Source organism: Bacillus rossius, chromosome 10 (assembly GCF_032445375.1).
Source record: "Bacillus rossius redtenbacheri isolate Brsri chromosome 10, Brsri_v3, whole genome shotgun sequence".
Lineage (NCBI taxonomy): Eukaryota > Metazoa > Arthropoda > Insecta > Phasmatodea > Bacillidae > Bacillus > Bacillus rossius.
The window spans coordinates 27,210,921-27,232,815 of NC_086337.1; the positions used below are offsets into that span (position 1 = coordinate 27,210,921).

General features: G+C 38.1%; 1 protein-coding gene across 1 annotated transcript in view; it reads right to left on the bottom strand.

The window, feature by feature from the left end:
* LOC134535885 (structural maintenance of chromosomes protein 3) overlaps positions 1-21,895 on the bottom strand; it is a 65,043-nt gene that overhangs the window by 36,132 nt on the left and 7,016 nt on the right. The window contains exons 4-11 of the mRNA XM_063375233.1: positions 19,640-19,779; positions 17,403-17,561; positions 15,219-15,330; positions 14,513-14,694; positions 6,822-7,067; positions 6,233-6,354; positions 4,180-4,287; positions 2,088-2,193 (exon numbers count right to left, since the gene is read on the bottom strand). Coding sequence (XP_063231303.1) covers positions 2,088-2,193; positions 4,180-4,287; positions 6,233-6,354; positions 6,822-7,067; positions 14,513-14,694; positions 15,219-15,330; positions 17,403-17,561; positions 19,640-19,779 — 1,175 coding nt within the window. The remainder of the gene's footprint in view (positions 1-2,087; positions 2,194-4,179; positions 4,288-6,232; positions 6,355-6,821; positions 7,068-14,512; positions 14,695-15,218; positions 15,331-17,402; positions 17,562-19,639; positions 19,780-21,895) is intronic.

Below are 21,895 nucleotides of genomic sequence, written 5' to 3' on the forward strand. Positions count from 1 at the left end.
AGCAAAACAGATATTAATTTAACAATAGATATGTGTCTGCACACAATTCGATTTGTTTCGATTTTTTCTTATCTTTTCTGATGGATTATTCGATGGTTTCTGATAAGTTTTAGGATCGAGTCGTGACCCACCCGTAAACCTTCCGCGACGAACCGTTTGGGAACCTCTGCCATGGCGAATTGTGATAAAACAGAAATAACACCTGAATGTGAGTCAATGCACCATATAAGTCTGAAATGCATGCTGTTTTGTCTAGAGACGTACGAGACTGTAAAATCCAGATAAAACGACACAATTAATGACGATCCACTTGCAAACAACTCCATTGGCAGCAATACATCATGTCACACCAAAATGCACATTAATACACCATGTGACACTTAAATTCTTGTTAATACACAATGCAACAGTGAAATGAAAGTTAAGTAATCATACAATAAAACAGAATGTAAACAAAAAATTTACTCAACTTACCTTCCTTTTTTTGTTAACCTCCTAAATTTAAAGAATGGCATTTTTGGTACTGTAGTTTGTAACAAAATACAGACCAAAAGGATTGTGATAACAATTTTCCCAGATTGTTAATGTAATTAAAATATAAAAATGTGGCTGATTAACTTTCTTTTCAGGGTAATAAATTTTGTTTTTAAAAAGTAACTTATTTGACACTTAAAATGAACCTGATAAATTTGAAAATAGCATTACAAATTAACTATTGTCTTATATGCTTAATATTTTTATCACCCTCATAATTGACAGAATTTTTAATTACACATAAAACCAAATACTGACCAGAACTGTAATTACAAAATCAAAATTGACCTAAATATAAAAACAATAAAACTTAACTCTATGATTTGGGAATCATCAGAATTGTTTTAATGGTATTGCAAGAATTAGAACTTTTTTTAAATTTGGATAAAGAATTTTTTTGAAATTTTATTGAAATGATTAAGTGCCAGATTAAAGTTTGTTTAGTTGATATGAAATTATCAAACTTGTTAGGTGCAAACAAAATTCTCTTAGAAAAATCATAGTTCATTAAATTTACTTTGTAATTTATTAGGGACACATAAAGCTTAAATGTAACTAATAATGCAATAACTAATACTTAGATTAAAAGTCCCATCTATTACTTTTATCCTTAAAGGTATTCAAACTCAGAACAAAGTTAATCTTTCAACCACCTGTACCACAAGTCGACTTGGGTACTGTTGCCTGAGGAGTCACACATGGACAGCTCAAAGGACGAACGTGCTACCTTACACTGTTTCCAATATAATAATGTAATTCCAATACCAAGTGATGGTCTTTACAGGAAGGGATAGTATTAGTATAAATAAAAATTGAAATGTGTTAAATTAGTGGCTCATATTCACTGGAAAAGCCCTTCTGCAAGATGAAAATATTGATGATGAAAATATCCCTAAAAACAGTAAAAAAAACCTATGTTAGTAAGCAATTTGAGACTAATAAAGTTAGGGTTATCTGAAATTCAGCGTAATGCCGAGGGACCTCCAAGATTATAAACACACATTCTTCCAAATGAAGATGGTTAATGAAGTTCTCTTAGTGGAAGCCTTACCACAGTGAGCATTTAGATATGTTGTTTCATTGGGGGATTAGAAGTTCTGCTAACCAGTCCGTTGGCTCTGGCTCAAATGACTTCACCCGAGCATAAGAAGACACTCGCCACAACTACTGGATCCATCAGTCACCTAGAGAACCGTGATACAGCAGAGGCCTACCCAACCTCTTCTAACTCTACAGAGTAGTAATGGAGATGTGTCGCCTACCACTGGGTTTGCCCTTCAATGGGCTCGAGAACCCTGTTGCATAGAAGCCAATCAATGACTCCACTAGCTTACAATGGACTCCAAACCAATTGGGCAACAACTTAGTGCTATTCAAAATCTAAAAATTCCAAGAGTTGAGATTAACCCGTGGCCCTAGTCACAAGAGCACGATGCATTGGTGATCAATTTCACAAGGATCTATTCAGATGAGGAACATCACCAAATGCTTATCAATGTAATAATAATAAAAATAAAAAATAAAAAAAAATAAAAAAAAAAGGTCTGTTATACCTCAATCTTCTTCTCTAAGAGCACTTGTTTTTCACCGTCTCTCTTCATGTCTTCAGCAAGCTTATCATGGTGTTCTTTCTTGTCCTTGATCTGCTTATTAAGGGACCTGCAATATGAGAAAATAGGTTCAAATACCTATATGTAATGAAATATTTTGGTCAACATAAAGGAAAGGAGTGAGGATGAATAAGAAATATAAAGGAAAAAATGAGACGTACACATGAAAAGCTGGAAAGAAGCCAGCAGGTGTTTTCAACACTTTTCTTGTTTAAATCAGCACTCTTACAGGAATCCTTACTGCCCTGCTGCGGCACCCACAGGCGAGGAGAAGAGGAACGCAGTTTCATTGCGGTTGAGACATTTTGCTAACCAGTCAGTTGACTCGGGAGATCTACCCAACCCCTCCTAGCTCTCCAGGCTAGTACCGGAGATATAATGCCTCTCACTGTGTCCGCCGGTCATTGGGATGGAGATCACTGTTGGACTTGCTCCCACCAAAGGACTTATTTAATAGAAAAAAACCTTCTATAAGCAATTACATATGGTTATGTTATAAATTTATTTAAAATCCTGCGCAAAAAAACACGAAGTATTAGAAACAAAATAATTTAGGATACAACCCCGTGCAAAGTTACAGGCTCAAACAGTAGCACGCAAATTTGAATTTGGCGGGCTCCAGGACATTAATGTTATGTCTGAGAGGACGCGCAATCGCAGCAGTGACGTTAAAATGCTCCGCTGGAAGCAGGTAACGAGCCAGACTCAGATGTTTAAAGTTATTCAAATGCAATAGCAGCCAGCAGTCTTACAGCACAGTGGATGGTTGGTTTTAGTATGTTTACATGTCTAAGTTTAGTGCGGTGTTGACTGTTAGTAAGTACAGTGCTGCGATTAGGTACATATCTGACAAACAGCAACAGAACTGCAGACTTTACATTCACAGAGACAGCCGAAAATCACATGGTGTCCGGGAAGACGAGAGGAATTGCAGCAGGAGCAATGCGCATTTACCAAGGGTGCTTCCACTACAGGGTGATGCACACCAAACTCTAAACTCTGCGTCTGGCTAACTACCTGCTCCCCGCGGAGCATTTGCTAGTCACTGCGCTGTAATTGCACATCCACTCAATGAGTAAAGTAGTTCCCTGAAGCCTTCCAAATTCAAATTTGCATGTATCTGTTTGCACTGTACCTTTTTTAGGGTTGCATTCCTGAAATATGTTCTTTAACAAAAATTGCTTGTTTTGACATTCCCTGCTAGGCACTAAATTTATGCCCCACAATTTGCAAACACAATGTATACGAGAAGCACGTATAAAAAGCTGTAAAGTGGCAGGAGAAAGAAATATAAAAATGGAAGCATGAGAAAGAAATATAAAAATGGAAACAACTGAAAATGAAAAATTCTTGAATAAATAGTAGAAACTAAGACAAGTGCTGTCTAATACACGATATAAAAAAAAATTCTACCCGGCTGATTTTAATACTCGGATCACATTATAAGTTACACATTTTCTGCGTTTCTGAGATTTAAATTTAAACAAAGAACACCAAACAAGTGCTGCTAATTTCCAGCACAACAATCAATAAGCAAATTCTTTAATGCTATAATAATAAAAAATAAAAAAATGCAAAAGCGATACAGTTCACACCAAATATTAGACTGACAAAATAATTAACAACACACTTATACAGTAATGAGCTGATCCGTCCACTAAATAGTTTAAAAACTACACAGGTCTGAATAAATTTTTTATAAAAACAATATCAAATAAGTAACAATATTTGTATTTATGCTAGGATACTCAAATCTCTTTGGGGTTATATTTGTTTTTACAGTAAACCTAATAGGCTTAACTTATTTTAACCTAACGTTTGTGCCATATTTGCAGCCTCATGATTTGTTGTACGAAAAACTGACAACACACGACATTTTAGACGTGTCTTCAAGTTTCTATTTCCATAATAAATAAATAACACCCTGAAATTCCGTAACTGAATCAGTAAAAAGTACAGAAGATTCGTAATACTTGGCAGCACTACCAACAGATAAGCTCACAAGGAGCCCTAAACCCTGAAATCCAACACTCACTTGAGTTCTTTCTGTATCCACTGATCCCGTTCATCCCTTGACGTGAACTGGCTCCCTCGTCCCTGCTTGGCGTACAGCTCTTTCCTCTTCTGCTCCTTCAGGGCCAGTCTGCGGACAAGGGGGACATACTTACTTATTTAAGTTTGAAACTTGCTCAGCAACACTTGGGGAACTTTATAGGTGGGCAGGACATACAGACAGGCACAACCTGCATAAAGCAAACTGACAATCGCACGGATTACAACACACAAGACAAACAAAACGTACAATACAATTACAGACAAGTATACACATAACAATTACAAATATCAATCACATAATACACAGACACAAATCTAATATACATTATCACGTGAAATAAATCAAGGAAAAAAATCAACAAAGATTAGAAACAAAGGCTTTGCAAGACAAGTTTGGATACATAAAAAAAGTGTATGTGTGTGTCTATATATATAGAAAGGCCTAAATGAAATTTTTTATTCATGTAAATTAGCACACTATTAGTTCATGCCCATTCTACTGTCCATAAGATTAGCTTATTTATCTAGTTAATTAAAACTGTTAGTCAATTTGTATATAATATAATTGATATTGATAAGAGTATGGAGAATAATTATAGCTTATATTGAAACTATTGCATATCCGGACAATTAATCAATTAAGGGTGGTAGGAATGGTATTGAGAGATGTTTTCATTTATAATATTAAGTAGTTTCTTTTGCATGCCTTCTAGTTAGTCACTGTCTGAAGAGTTGATGTTCCAAATTACGGAACCATTTTCTAATTTTGTTCTGAAAGGGCATAATAAAGTGCAACTATATTTGATGCACAGTGTGGCATGCCCGCCACTTGCTAAGGCCTTTTTTTTAAATTTTAATCAGCCAGTTGTGTATTAAGTGTATTGTATTTAGTATATATGTTTATAATTTAGTTTTAGATGTTATTTTAATAGGAATGGCTACCCATTTATTACATGTATAGTATTTCAAATTTTAAAAACCTAACTAATAAACGGCACCACTTTTAAATTTCAAAAAATTGCCGAAGGGTGCTACATTTAAATTTCAAAAAGTATCCGAGCGGTGTTATGAGCCATTCCTTCACGTGCACAGAGCACACAAGGTAAGCCTTTAATAAACTAAAGCCCCCAACATCTTGGATTAACACTTTGAGTACCATGCCTGAGTATAGCTCAGACACTGCAAAAATAACTAGTAAACTAAGTACGAGCTTAATTCGTGGTGCCTTTTACTTGGTTTCTGCTAGTCCACCAACAAGTATATCTTGGGTTTGATAGCTGGGTAATCGTCTTTAAACACTTGCCTGCCTGTTACAGCCTTGTGCTACTATCTTGTGGCTGCTATGACAACTAATTGTAAGTTTAGAGTACTGTCAGGAGGATGCACCAGGATTTATTTTGCCATGCCTGAGGCGTGCATTAGTTACAATTACTCCGAGAAATAGGTACTCTGTGCCTTTTTAGGTGCGGCATCGATTCACCTGAATCATACGTATTTTAATCACAAACTGCGTTAATTTCACCACGCGGCCATTTATTTTGGTGGGATGTATCGTCAATAAATAATCCAATTCAAAATTAATTTACAATAATCCGACTTATCTATACCAACAACACTAATCAACTGAATTTCCTGATATTAAAACATTTCTGGATCTTTTGAGGTGCCTAAACGTCAACAAAAGCGGTATTTTCTGTAACACTTTTGCTAGCACAAGAAGAAATTCCAGTAATATGTTGTGATTCCCCCTCCGCTTTTCTCGTTTTCCCAGTTTTATAGTCCTGTAGCAACCATGACTCTGTAATCCAGCCCCAATTGAGCAGCTAACGTTCAGATTTCGAAGGTAATGAATGAGGCAAAAAGTGTGGCCCAAGAGAAATGAGCCAGTGGGTCAAAATGAGCCCCCGAACGAGGCACAAAATTTGCGCTCGAGCGAGCCTCAGCCGTCTACCTCGCGGGAAGCGACGGGGAATGCAGAAAATTGCTTGGTGATGGACAATATTTTTACACAGGCATCAATGCGCAACACTCACTCTCTCGTGCAGTCTTCCTCCTTCTTCTTCATGTCATCATACTTGGGCTTCAACTGCTCCAGGTCCGACTCCTTCTGGGCGATAGTGACCTTCAGCTTCTTCAGTTCGTTCTCTGCTCGTTCCTGGACAAAAAAAAAACAAAAAAACACGAGAATAAAAAGTGGCCTGTGTAACCTACATCCTGAAAATTGGGATGTTAATTTTTGGATTTTTTATTTCTGTAATTCTGGATAAGTGCGGATTTTATGCAAAAATTAAAAAAAAAAAAAAATTCATGTTCGTTTTTCAGATAATATTTTACTGTCCCACAACATGGCTTTTAGTATTTTCAATGTCTTTAATTTAACCAAACCAAGCGTTAATAACAATTAAAAATTTTTTTTTTAAACATTATTTTAAAGTATTTTAAAATACCACAAAACCTAACGTAATCAACCATTCACAGTAATGTCTTTACATTACTGGTTTGTACAACTTACGTAAGACACGGCAATAAAAACATACCGAACCTGAAGAACACTACATTAATAAAAAAGCTGACGCGACCACGTGACGACGGGAAGAGCCGGGGGAGGGGGGGGCCACCCACCTTGGAGGTGTTGTCGCCCATGACCTCGTCCGACAGGTCCTTGATGGTCAGCTCCAGCTTGGTCTTCTCCTTGAGCAGCTGCTGCTGCTCCGCGCCCAGCGTGTCGCGCTCCTCCCTGTGCGTCTGCACGTTCTTCTTGGCCTCCTTGAGCCGCCGCGCCGCCGCGCGGATGCTCTCCTGCGCCATCTTCAGCTCCGTGCTGAACTTCTTCTGCTCCTCCCCGGAGTTCTTGCGCGCCGCCTCCATCTGCCCCCGCGCACAAACACACCCCTCTCCGACACTCCGGCCACAGCCCCGTCGATGCTGAGGGTGCAGGTCAACGCACGGCACAACTTCCACCGGTTGGTTTACCTCGGTCATGACAGAGTAAACCCGAGTTATGTTACAACTTTGTTAGATCGTTTACAATCCACTCTCCTGATGACTATGCCAGGCAAGGGGTTCCCCCCCACCCCCCCCTTTCTTTCTTGACCCAGCGCTCTTAGCCGATAGGCCCTACCGCCCTGGGCCCCCCCCATGGGCATGGTTGCGGATACGCCGCATACGCAACCGGGAAGAGCGTTTGAGCTTTTGGCTATGCAAAGAGGCTGAGGCTACCCATCCCAGCTTGCGTACCACCTCCGGCCCCCTACTCCACTCAGCTCACCAGCAAGTTGGATGCTCCCACTCTCCTGATGACTGGGGGTAACTAGTGGATCTTTCGGTTTCAGAAGGCAAAATAATGATTTCGTCAAGATAAGAGGCGAATTACAAGCGACGTTCGTGCGCCGAGGCGGGAATAAATGGATACACGGTGTCGGACTCGCAAAAGACTTGGCGAAAAATCGGATCTAGGGCTGGGAAAAAATTGGGGAGGCAGGCCCGGCAAAGATTAAACTGGAGTGCACAGTAGGAGGAAATACGTTTTAAGTTCTTGCAGCAAAAGAATGACTAGTGACATTATTTTTTTTTAAAAATTAAAATTTAAAATTGTGCCAAAAATACTAGTTGGCAGCACAAGTGTTACATACCAACTGGTGGTGTGGGCTATTAAGGAAGCAAGGCACTGTGTTAGTAGGCACGATCACACACACTCAGTAACCATGAAAAAACCTAACTCACAATGGCCTGGTCAGGATTTGAACCATGGTCTTCTTGAAAGCGAGTCCATTCTGCCACCACTGCCCCATCCTGCTCCATACTAGTTAGTAAGAGTACACACATGAACAACATAGGCTTAAAACCAACGTAACATGCACCTTTACTTTTCCACACTCCCCAGGACTGGGTCATCCTTACACCGTGAATTTAAGTGATCAAATTCATAAGGTCAGTAGCCAAAAATAAGTTTTTATCTGCACTGTTCTGTACACCACCAAGTTCACATCAATGTTGCATTCCGAATGCAGTAAAACCTCTATACAGTCAAACCTCTCTGAAATGACCCCTCACGGTTCCCAGGAATAGGGTCGTAATAGGGGGGGGGGGGGGGGTAAATAGATATTTTCCGAAATTTTCAGTTGATTTCAACCCCCCTTTCAAACCGCTACTCGCTAAGAAACCAGCCGTACAATGGCAGGATGTTGTCACTCACAATGCTAGACGGCTTTGCTTTAAACCCACTTCAACCTTCATGACAAGTCCGTCGCCCTACAGGCCACCTCTAAAGAAAATATGTCAAAAGACAGTTTATTTTAATATTTTTACTGGTTAGTTTAGATGTATGTTTTCTGCTTGCCGTAGTTAAATACACTAGATCCCCGATGTCACGAACCCTGGATTTAACGAAGCAGTGATTTTACGAATACAATCTCGGGAACCGTCAAAAAATTGGACATTTTGACCAAAATGTGAAAATCAGAAAAAAAAATAAAAAGAAAAAAAAAGAAAGATCATTAAAATCTGTTAATTTTAACACACAGCGTATTTTTGTGTAAGCTTTAATACTGCGTGGGGAATGAATGACGTAGCCTATTTTTTATGCTGGGTGAAGCAACCTATTTCTATCAACCCACGGGAAAAGATAATTGCTTGAGCTGTCAAAATAAACATCGCTGCGACAGTTAAAACAAGTCGAGGCGGGCGTGCATCCAGTCGGTCGCTGTGTATATCTACTCGAAAAACAACATCTCAATTCATAACAAGATTCCTTATAACCTACACGTATTACCGGATGTTTTCAGCCTGATCCATGCAAGTTCTTTAGCCATATTTTGAATGAAAACAACTGGCAGGCCAAGGTTGTGCCCTGTTTTGCGGAAACATACAGCTTTTATCAATTTGCTGACAGTTTTAATATATTTTTACTCTCGTTAAAATGAAGCAGATAACGTGATTGTTAACAAGTACAAGCAGCATCCGAGATCGGCCGCAGCGCACGGTACGGGGAGAGGGTAAGCAAGGGCGAGCGAGCGGTCGACTACCATGTTCACACACTGCGGCCGGAGGGTTTTTCCTGCATTGTATTAATAGTAATTAATATTTAATGGTATTTTATTTATTAAGTTTTAATACACAAAATCGGAAAAAAAAAAAAAACTGCATAAGTCATCAACAATAGTTCACAAATTCAAGCCAGAAAATATACCAAATCGGATTTCAAAAACTAAGCAAACATTGTCAACAGATAGTAATCAAAATCAAGAGAAATCCAGCAGGTAGCTTTGCCTTACTGCGTACCACACTAGACTCTCGCAAAAAGCTAACCGTAAACACGTTGCCACAAAAACCTTTATCTGCACCCTGCCCGCAAAGGGACGTGGAATGGGGGTTGTCAAGCGCTGACAGCGGTCGACAGGAAGTGGTATCTATTTTTAGATATGCGCTGCCTACGGCAGTACAGCACTCGGCAAGAGAAACACAGTAACACGCTACTCACCACAAGAAACTTATTTTTTGTCCGATTTTATTCAGATTTTTTGCAATTTTTTCACGGTTCCTCGAAATCGGGTTGTAATAGAGAGGTGGTCGCAATAAATGGGGTCGCAACAAAAAGGTTTTACTGTATAACAGAAGGGACTGAAATTATGTTTTTGTTATAAAGGAGTCAAACTAAACAAGGGTATGTACATAGTAAGTTTACAGCATAGAATTTTACTAGTCCAGGACACAAACATGAAATTTTGAGTGTTACAGTCACAAAAATTGCATTGCTTTTAGTACCTATATAAATTGAGTTCTCAAATAAATCACATCATAAAAGTATTTTATTGATATTAGTGTCTAACTGCCATTAATGTCAGTCAATTAGCTCATAATATACTGTGAAAAATTAATTTTATTCTAGAAATGGGTCATTGTAATTATGTTTTTTTGTTCATTTTCATTATTTTATCATCAATCTTCAGTATTTTTTAGCATAGTTTTGCGATGTTCTATTCCTGCTATGATTTTTGTGTGATATTTAATAATTTTTAACTTGAATATTTAAAATTCTTATTACAGGAAAGCACCAGTACAACGAACTTCAGTTAAACGAACACTTCACTTAACCGAACTCATTGTTTGGTCCCGCCAAAAACGTATATAATAACCTTGAATTTTATTTCATCTTAACGAATTTTACGACGGTCCGTTTCTTCCTGAAACAAAAATATTCACTTGAACGAACAACCTTGAGGCAAATTTTGAAAAAAATTACCATCCAAAAACTTGTACTTTATTTTTAATTTTCTTATTCAAACGTAACAGCGTGTACGTAAACAAAAACAATAACGGAACTAGTATGTGTGCGCATGTACTGTCGACATGAGTAGATTAATTCTCGTGTTTTGAAATAATAATGGGATGGTATTACGTCCGTTGTACGATACAAATAGTACATATTCTCGGACTTTTCGTTTGTTGGCTACTTACATCACGATAATTTTTGTACGGTACTTTGGCTAACCTGTGCTGTTTTAATTTATTTCTTGAAATTCATTTTTTTCACCATATTGTTTTTGTCGTGTCTACAGACGTGAAATTTTTTTCCTTTTTTCAATAGTGTTGTGTTCTTCAGTGCCGGTTGTGGGAAGCCTACAACTCACGTAGTTTCGGTTCCCTGCAAGAATTTCCGAAGATTTCCGAAGTTTTGCGTTTCGGTATTAACGCCACTTCAGCCGCTAAATCAATGAAAACAAGCATGGTGTGACTAACCTAACCCAACCCTTCGATTTTTTTAATTTCAATTTTTGAGTGAAATCCAAAGTTGCACGAACGTGGTAGGAAACCGAAACTACGTGAGTTGTAGGCTACCGGCCGGTTGTAGAAATGAAGCGTGTATCTGGGGGATAAAAAAAAAGAACGCAATTCTTCAAAACTTTCGACCTAAGACCTAACTATTCAAAAGAATGGCCATGCTTGTCTTCAAATGTTTTGGAACACCACGCGTTTTGTAATGTATGCACGTTTGACTTTTCGACTGCACATGGTGGAAGGGATGACTGTAGAGGGCACATTGAATTAAAGAAACAGGCGGAACATTTTATAGTCATGACGAGCAATAAATCCATATCGTAGTTTTTTCGCTACATCTGAAAAAACGAAAGTAACGAACGCAGAGTTATTGTTTACAAGTTCTTTTGTTTGTCTTCTGTTGTTTGTTTATAAGACAGTTCTTATCCAACCAGGATAAAAGAAGCAAATAAAAATATAATTGTTCAAAAGTATAACTTTGAATACTTTGAATTGAAGGTTGAAAATTTCCTGTAAAATTAATGACATTTCTCACATATTCAGATGATTGTATTGTTCAAATAGTTTTTTTCTTCGATTCATTAATTTTCATTGTATTCATATACATAGGCCTACATTTTTAATTTTTTTTGCATATTATTGTCCTTTGTTTTCTCTTGTGTGTGTCATAATTCCTCAGGAAAAATTTATTGTGCATGATTTACGCGTACTTTTTTAATATAATTGTCATTACTGATGGGTGTGATTTGAGGTTGGCAGCTCTGCCTACAATGTGTCTCCTGACCATAGACAAAGCATCAGCAGAGAGTATGTGAACAGGTTCTTCAAGCGGCCATAGACTAATGACTGAGATACTGAACCTTAAAACACTTAAGGTGTTTCATGTGTTTATCGGTATACATATTTATAACAATGCTTATGTTTCAGTATAAAGAACTTCAGTATAACAAACTCAACTATTTTTTGGTCCCTTCATGTTCTTTATAGTGAAGCTTTCCTGTATTTCTTTAAATATTTAAAAAAGTAATTTGTTAATTCAAAATAACTGAGCAAATATTAATAAATTTTGGCCATTTTAAAGGACACAAACAATTATGTAATAACGAGTAATTAATATTTTTTGTAACTTTGCTACAAAGAGGTTTAGATTTAAAAGAGAGGAAAAAAATGTTTGTTACATAAAGATGAAAATGCCTTGTGTCGGATATAGTTTTTATTGGAACTTAGCAAACAGTTTGCTTTAAGAAGGTTTTTTGTTATAAAGTAGTTCAGTGTATAGGGTTAACCAATGGCATAGCCAGGATTTGTGTATGGGGGGTGTTAAGAAGCATGGCCCCCCTGTATTAAAGCGGGGAGTCCGGGGGTCCTCCCCCGGGAAAATTTGGATTTTAAGGTGTAAAATAGCACTATTTTAGCAGTTATCAGTAGGGCCTGGAATTTTTCGCGATCGCGAATTTTGCGAAAATTCGTGCGAATTTCGCATGAAAACGCGAAAAGTAAGTACATTCGCGAAAACCACAACATTTCTATATTACACTGCGAATATATCCCCGAAAAGTACCATTACAGTAGAATCCCGCCGATGCGAGCCCCCTCTGATGCGTCCATTCCGTTTATATGACCGTTTTTTGAGAAAACATGAAAAATTTAAGCAGAGAAAGTCGAAAATTTGAGTAAAATCGGCTGAAAAACAAGTCTGTTACACTTTGTTGGGCTCTATGCGTTCACGTTTATCTTGGCGAGAGCTGTACTATAAGCAGCCAGGCATACAAAAGACGTCTAAAAATAGATACCACCCCTCTAGACTGGCCACGCGGCAGTGTCTAGACGAGCTCGGCGCCTCCACTATCGCACGAAAAGCCGTCTCAGCTGTCATGTTATCTTACCCGCCCGGCGGCTTGACGTCATACGTGACGTGACGCGACGCTTACCTCTCCCATCCCCTGCTAATTCTTCAAGGCTCATCCCTCCCAGAGCCACAAACCATGTAAAAACAACCCCCCCCCCTTTTTTTTTAACAGCTAACATTTCAACACATTCCCTCCCTTATTTCAACCTTCTGCGTGAGAAACTGTCAGCGTGTTTTTTTCTCTTTTTTTTTTTTACGCTGCGAAGGGACGTGGAAACGATAATTGCTTGAGCTGTCAAAATAAACATCGCTGACGGCTTTGAATATATATACTGTATAGAAGTCGCGAGTGGATAGGATTTACTCTACGTTTTTCAGAAGCGTATGATGAGCAGCTTGGGAACTTCACCGCTGCAGTGCGCTGTCGTAACGCCCTGTATCGTCTTAGTTGTTATTTACACGTTAGAGCGCAGCTCTGTCGCCCGCTGTCATTCCCCGCACCCCTCATCCATCATTCACTGCAGCTCGAGGTCGTTCAATGGGAGGGGGAAGGGGTGTTTGAAGAGTTCGACACTTGTCCGCTAGGGACCACCACAAGTCGATGCCCTAGAGATGGTGGCGATTGCGGCGGTGAATTAACCAACTACCTCAAAACCGTATTAGAAATTTTAACCTGGGCTGGCGACTTCTATACAGTATATATATTCAAAGCTGACGGCAAGGGCGGGAGCGCATCCTGTCGGTCTGTCGCTGTGATTATCTACTCCAAAAACATGTCACAGCATTTCAGGATAGCATTGTTCTTATTTCTTTCGTTTATAGCCGAATGTTTTCTACTTGATCCACACAAGGTTAAAGTATCCTTTAACCCAAGTCTTGTGTTTCAGCATAATTACCTTATTTTTACATAAGCCGTGTTCGTGTATGGTTTTGATGCTCAAAATTGATCTGGGGTATAGTTCACACTAAGTTTCTTCTCATTTGTGCGCTGGGGTTTGTTCAAGTGGCAACCCCGTGTTCCTCCACTCCATTAAATACGAGCATATCAGTATCAGAAACATGGGTTTTATTGTACTGACAATAGCACAGTGAAGTGCAAATTTTGCAACTGTAAAGTTTCATGGGATAGAAAAGATTTCATTGACAAACACCTAAAGTCGGCTAAGCATGTGGCATTGGCAGCCAAAAAAAAAAAAAAGAAAAAGAAAATTTGTAGTTGCAAACATCTATAGCAACGTGTCTGTTTTGTGTAACTGTTTTGGATTTAATTGGCTGTTATTATGCATATTAGCCTATTCCTAGTATACATGGATTGTTTATTAAATATGTAAACTATTATATTCAATAACTGTACAATTTAGTCAACATTTAAAATACCGGTAAAATTTCCATTGCATAACGAAAATACCGACTTTAAACCACCGCTTTTCTAATTTGAAAGTACCGCTTTTTGCATATTGAAAACACCGAAATTTCCCAGGCCCTAGTTATCAGTTCTTAAATTTAAATATTGTAATGGTAAAATTTTTATTAATTTAAATATGAAATTTGTTTGAGTGATGAATAAGAAATAATTAAAGATTTTGTGCTGGGGGGGGGGTTGAACCCATAACAACCCCCCCCCCCCCCCCCAACCTGGCTACTACGCCCCTGGGGTTAACGATTCTAAAACCGAGTCCATACTCACATCATCCAGCTTCTTCCTGGTCTCCTTCAGTTCTCGGTCGTGGATGGTGTACTCCAGAGAGCGCCTCATCTTGTCCCACTTCTGGTACTCCTTCAGCTCCTCTTTCTCCTCCTCCAGAGTCTTCAGACGCTCCTCGATGGTGCGCAGGAACTCCTCTATCTTGTCCACCTTGCCCTCCGTCTCTGGGAGCCAGACAGCATTTTACAGTACAGCCAGACTTTCTTTGACCCCAATTATAACAAAAGGAAAAAAAACTCATTCTAATGTCTTTTAATAAGAAGTTTTTGAAATTATTTAGATAAAGTAGTATTATATCTATACTCATAATAATGAAACTGTTTGAGTTAGTGTCTGTACATTGGATGACATTGGGGAAAAAAAAAAAACAATCGGAAACTAATGGGGCTGTGCGAATCCTCTATTTTCAGTTCGATTTGATTCCGAGTCGAATCCCTACCAACTATTTGAAATCCGATTCCAACTTCGAATCTTTTCTTTCATTTTTAAGTTTTATTATCATAATAATTTGCATTAAGTTTATATACTCATATTACTGAAGGATAAATACTTTCACAAACAAAGAGTTGACAATATTATTTTATTACATACAATTTCCAGTTGGCAGAGGCAGATGAAGCAGAACAATTTTCCTGTTCACGTTTGCGTCCCTTTCCACGCACTAGCACAGTGTGGTCGGAGCTCTCACCTTTCAGTATCGCCTTGGACTCTTCTCGCCTCTCGTCGTACACCCTCGTGCCTGCCACTTCCCTCAGCAGCTTCAGCCTGTACGAGTCTGGGGCTGTGGCCATCTGGTTGATCTGCAGAGCAACAAAATTGCAACCCACCATCTGACAAGTCCGTTTCTAGGTTTTTACCTTGGATGTGCCCAGATCTAAAAGCTATACATAGACAAGATTTTATGGTTTTATTTTTTAAGCCAATTTCATTTTTGAAACAGGAGAGTTTGGTGTTATTGTTTTTATTTCTTATGAATGCTATTTAATCATTAAGGTAGCATATTATTGAATACATATGACACATAAATGTTTTATGATACTTAATTCACCAAAATAGTGTCATTTTGACTGAAGATGATGCACTCCAAACAAAAAAAAAAAAAAAACTGCAACTACTCGTTTGAAAAATGTTCCAACTTTGTAATTTATTAAAATTTATTTTAGCCTAAAAATGCAGCACATAAATTTTACCCCTATTTAGGTGGAGTAAGCATTACAAAACAGCTTTTATGAAAAACAAATGAATAATGCCAAAATCCTCTGTTTTAAAAAAGAAATTGGACTAAAAATAAAAACATAAAATTATGTCCCTAGTAATAAGTATACATGAAAAGTGATGGTAATGTAGATGACAAAATATAAATAAAAAGAAGAGATGAAATGAGGATTAAATAAAGATTTACACAAGCAGAGTGGAATGGGGCAGAACACCTAGTATGCATCAGAGTCGCTAGAGACAATGAGGTGTGATAAATGATAACGATAAAGTGATAAGATGAGAATGTAGCACGAGTGGTGGTAATGGGAGCGGCTCACTGCAACATGTGCCACATTTCCCGCACAGTTAAAACTCTGGATCGTCCTCGCCGGGAACAACCTTGATCCCCCGGTGCGTGGCATGGTCTGTCCACTCACCCACCATGAGCTCTAACATAATGAAAATTATTAGTGATGGGTCGAGTCACCCTATTTCAGCATCGAGTCGAGTTCGAGTTAAACAAAGAAATTTATCTTCGAGTCGAGCTCGAGTCGAACTCATAGAAATTTGTCTTCGAGTCGAACTCGAGCCGAACTCATGGAAATTTGTCAAGATGAGTCAAACTTAGCGAGGTACAAGTTGCAGAATGATGAGCGAAATAAATATAAGTAAAATATTTCTCAATATAATATAATTATTGAAGGTTGCCCTACACATTTTTATTTTTTGTCTTTTTTTATATCTTCATACTGACACTAAGTGAAAATGCACATCCAAGTGACGAATCAGACTTGAAGTTGATGATGACGGAGTCTTGTAAATTTTCTGCAGCATTTGCATCAATTTTTTCAAAAAATTCCCAAATCTCTGCTCTTGATTTCTGTTCGTCACTTTGTGACGTCCCAGGCCGTACAAACACATCAATTCCACTAATACTAAACCGTTTATGATTAATACGACGCCGGCGACGCAAACATTACTTTCAAGTGTAAACATAAACATCAACAGCCTCAATTTTCCGTTCGGCCATGGAAAACTGGTTGGAGATTTCAATTATTGTTGATATCGATTTGTCAAAGTGGCAACATTCCCTGGCTGTATGATGACTTACGTAGGCCATTGGCCCGGAGTTAAAATGGCGGCTATCTAGTGTTTAGTAGTAAATATTATTTACTTCCAAAGCTGCCCAAATATTGACGATGTTCGTGGTCTTATTCATGACTGAATCTAGAGAACATTTTTTAAATTCCGTTTTAGTTAAATAAAGGTATTTTGTTGCAATTAGAAATATTAAGTGCATATTGAAGGATGGGATGCAGTGTTTGCGGTTATACACGATCGAAAATAAATAATCTTCCGACTTCGTTTTCAAGGTTTTCAGTGTTGGATCAGAGGTTTTCCACTAGGTAGGCCTAAATAACACGTTATATTTTATTTTATTTTAAAGTGCATGGTTTCGGATAAGTACCTTCACGACTGGAAATTGTGCAACATTATGGTCGAGCCAAAAACTAAACTTTGACGAGACTCGAGGACACGATCTTAATCAACTCGGTTTTCGAGTCGAGTTTAGTTTCGCCGGCTCGACTCGACTCGCTCGATTTTTCGAGTCTCGACCCATCACTAAAAATTATATATAAAAAAAAAGTCCAAAAGTTGTGTATGACATACATACTTTTCCCTGCTTGACGATGTAATACGGATTGGACCTCGAGAAGCCAGCTGACTCAAGGAGGTTCATCACATCTGAACGAGGAACCACCTTCTTGTTGAGGAAGTACTGATCCTTCTTGGCTCCGATGACTCGTCGCAAGTACACTTCCTCCTTGTCGATCTACAAACACAGCACATGAAATTCATAATCACTAGGAACAAGATTACATGGCGAATTGCGATAAAACCGAAACAAAACCAAAAAAACACGTCAATACTCCAAATAAAACCAAAAATCAAGTTTTTACATCAAAATAAAATTAAAATCATGATGCTAATAAGCATTTTCATTCAAAACTTAACTCTAATAATAAATACCTAATATTTTAAACATTAAATTCAATGAAAGTAATTTATCAGGCATGAAATTTGTAGCACTATTCAATAAAAAAAGATTTGAAAAAGTTTTAAATCTTCCAGCTGTTATTTGTTACTCAATTTTACATTAAGACCTCAGAACACAGATTCATTTGATTTGTTCTGGAAAATTAGAACATTGAAGTATCATATTTAGTCAGTAATTTGCTATTTTTTTTTTTTTAAATAAGAAGACTTCATAAAAATAAAAACCATAACACAGATATATATTATATATATATATATATATATATATATATATATATATATATATATATATATATATATATATATAAAATAAAAAAAGAGATGTTAAAGTGGAAAGGTTTACTAAAATATTTCAGTGCTGTTGTCAATATGCACTGCAAATATTTGGTAACTCATATAGAAGTATTTTGCTATTAATAATGAGACATAAATATAGTTTAAAAAACTAAAGAAACATGCTTTTAAAGATTATCAAACTAAAAAGTAAAAAATAATTTTAAAATTTAATTTATGACAATACTATATAAGCAATACTAGTATAAATGATAAAAAAGCTTAGGCGCTTTGTGCCATATTTTTTGTATATTAAGCGCCCCATGCTTTTTTCTCATTTATACTAGTATTGCTTACATAGTATTGTCATAAATTAAATTTTAAAATTATTTTTTACTTTTTAGTTTGATAATCTTTAAAAGCATGTTTCTTTAGTTTTTTAAACTATATTTATTTTTAACTTTTTAGTTTGATATTCTTTAAAAGCATGTTTTTTTAGTTTTTTAAACTATATTTATTTTTAACTTTTTAGTTTGATATTCTTTAAAAGCATGTTTTTTTAGTTTTTTAAACTATATTTATGTATAATTATCATAGGGAAATGAGTTACCGACACTACCTATTACCATCTGAGATAACTATTTGGAGTTGCAACGTCACAAAGAAATGGTAAAGTCTCTCCGAATCATTTACAGTTAATGTATGGATATAATCTTAGAATTTCCCGGGAAAAAAAAAAAAAAAAAAAAAAACATTTTTTTTTTCGGCGTTACCGAGTGTAGAACCCACGATCGCTGAATATGAAAGCTGGTGTCACAGAAATCGCGCGCCTTAGACCGCTCGGCTAACGAACGTAGTGAATTTGGTGGGACATTTTACAGTGATGAGACACTCACTCTTAGTCGAAAGAGTTACAGACGGACAGACAAACATACAGGTGAAGCTAATATAAAGCATGTAAAAATTGTAATAGCCAAAAATTTTAATTTTCCAAACATTCATAACGCTTTGCACTTCATGAAAATTCTGGACACAGAAACTATTATGTGTGTTATTAAAAAAAAGAAAACCTCAGATTTCAGACACTGGACTTACCAATGTTTTCCAATAATTGCACAATTTGCAAAAAACATTTTTTTTTACAAACTGTCTTTAGTATTTAATGCAAATTCCATGTACACAAAAAAGAGTCAAAAACACATTTTTTTCCATCATACAAAATGAGAATTATATTCACGTTGAAGAGCTTAAAGCTGCTGCTCTTCTTACATGGCAAGTTGTAAGTGGTTGTACCTATGTCACTTTTGCATGGAGTCAGCACACCCGGTGGTACTTATGCTGCTGTTGCATAAAGTCCGAACACAGCAGAGTAGAGGGGAAAACGTGTAAACAGCTAGTTTTAGAATGACTTGACTCGCACAAAATGCCACCCCAAATTGTTCGTGTTTGCGTTTGGATAAGCAACTGGCCTCATGTCTAATACAAAGTTAACATGTTAATTTTCCAAATGTTCACTACCACAAACTTTCTCACACAATCTGCGTCGTCTCACATGTCGGAAACTACGTAAAAGTGACAAACCGGAAGTCTCCCGTCTGTGTTGTCGAAGATGATTTCGACGTAGGCATTGAGGACGCGAGGCCCTGTCCCTTCGTGCAGCAATGCTTGTCTCTGCTCTGGCCTGAGGTGGGAGAACTCGTCGCTGAGAACGAACTGGATGGCTGGAAACAAAAAAAAAAGCCATAAGTCAGAACAATTCCTAAGGGTTCCTGGATGCTACAGCAAAAACGCCAGTTCTCACTTTCATACGGTCAGCAATACATAATTCACTGTTTATTTTCACTACTGAAGTGTCCCGAACTACATGGGTTGCTGCTCGTGGATGCTATTCGTATGTAAATTTCCAGTGCTGACAACTCTGAGACACACCCATCAGCAATCAAATTTATGCACACAACACACGAAAAAACAAAAGCAATGAAGTTTACGCCAAATACTAAAACTCTACAAAATAATAAATATTCACTTCTAAACTCTAACAAGTTAAGGGGCCCGCCTCGTCAGGGGTGTATGTGTGTTAGTGAGGCGGGGTGATAAGCGCGACGCTCGCTGGTGCTTACAGCGCGGTATAGCCTCTAAGCTCAAGGCTCTGAACTGGCGCGCATTCGTCTCGTCGTCACAGGATAACTGTGAAATTTGAGCGGTGACCGTAACATTATATGGCGGAGAAATGAAGATAAAGGTGTTATGCAAGCCCCTTAAGTGCTTTCAAGAATCTGTACTGATTGTTTTATGCCTAAAAATTACTCTGAAAACACGCGTTTTAGGCATTTTAACGCTTCTAAAAATACAGTTTAAAAACTTAATCCGAAATCAAAAGTACTTTTCGGTCCTCAGCGAACTCTTAAATGCTATTCGTAAATAGGCCCCACTCGGATATCTTGAGTAGTTTTGAAATCGCGTTGTTTTTCCTGAAGCTCTGCATACTGTATGTGTGCCCAGGTAGGCGGGCCCCTTAACCGATACACTAAAAATAAAATTTAAAAAAACACAAAACACTTAGTATTTAAAAGGCAAAGTAAGTTTCAGGATTTAGTACATTTACGTTTATGTAGTTTTTAAAGTGTTTACTCTCTTATTACATGAGCAAGATTTTTTGTAGGAAACACAAATACACACAACATTTCAGAAGTAGCATTAAGTTCCTCTAATAGATAACATGATTAGATAACTAACTCAGGAATATTATTTACTAGCAACCCGCCCCGGCTTTGCACGGGTGCAATGCTAATACTAAATATACTACAGAACGTCTTTATATACCGGCCCCCTGGCCGGTACCACCACAACCGCTATGTCCCTGCATTTTAAATCTGTAATATCTTCGAAAATATTCATTTAAATTACATGCTGTAAAGGGCCATATTGATCTATATTAAATGGATAAATTGGATAAGGATTAATGCTGTATTGCTTAAAATTGCTTCGTAAATAAGCCATTATTTCTCGTAAAAATTAAAGGATAAAAAATGGTTATTGTGGGTTATCCCTAAGAAATAGACATATACCATCACTGACTTTTTTGTAGACCTTTTTAAGGTGTACAATACTGTTACGATTTACCGCGGGTTCGTAAAGGATAGCCCAATTAAAGATTTTTATCACACACAATTTTATTGATGGCCACTACTTATGTCACTTACAAATAATCTTCTAAAATGGCAAATAATTAATTACACTTAAAGAAATGTCTATTCCCCAGTCACTAGTTTCGCACACCTCTCTGGGCCGCACCTCTGGCGCAACTCTCGCCGCAGCACCCCTCGTGGATCTCCGCCGCGGGACTCCCGTCGCCGCCGACGCACTTCCCCTTCGCCAAGATCCCACTCGACGCCACGCTTGCAACTTCGCTCGGAACTTCGCTCGGAACTCCGCCGCGCCCGCGACACTATCGCCCGAAACTGAACTCTTCGTCCTGGAACCTTCGTCCAGGGACTTCGCCACTCTATCGCCCGGAAACTCCGCCGCGGGAAAACTCTCGACTTCCTCTGAACTCCACTGACTCCCTGCCCTGACGTCCTCGGGCATATATATAGGCCCCGGCGCAATTCCAGAACTCAAGAGAGCGGCCGGGGCCAGTCGCGTCACTCCGAGCCGTCCCGACGACAGAAATCTCTCGAAAACACGTGTCGCCGACTCGCGCAACTCCCAGCTGTCCGGTGTCAGTTACGTGTCAAAGGCAGGGCGCCGTGCGCGGAGTGGTGGGAAGGAGTGGGAAAGCGACAATCCTTGTAATCTTCCAGGCGCGCGCGGCACATATATTGCGGCAGTCGCCAG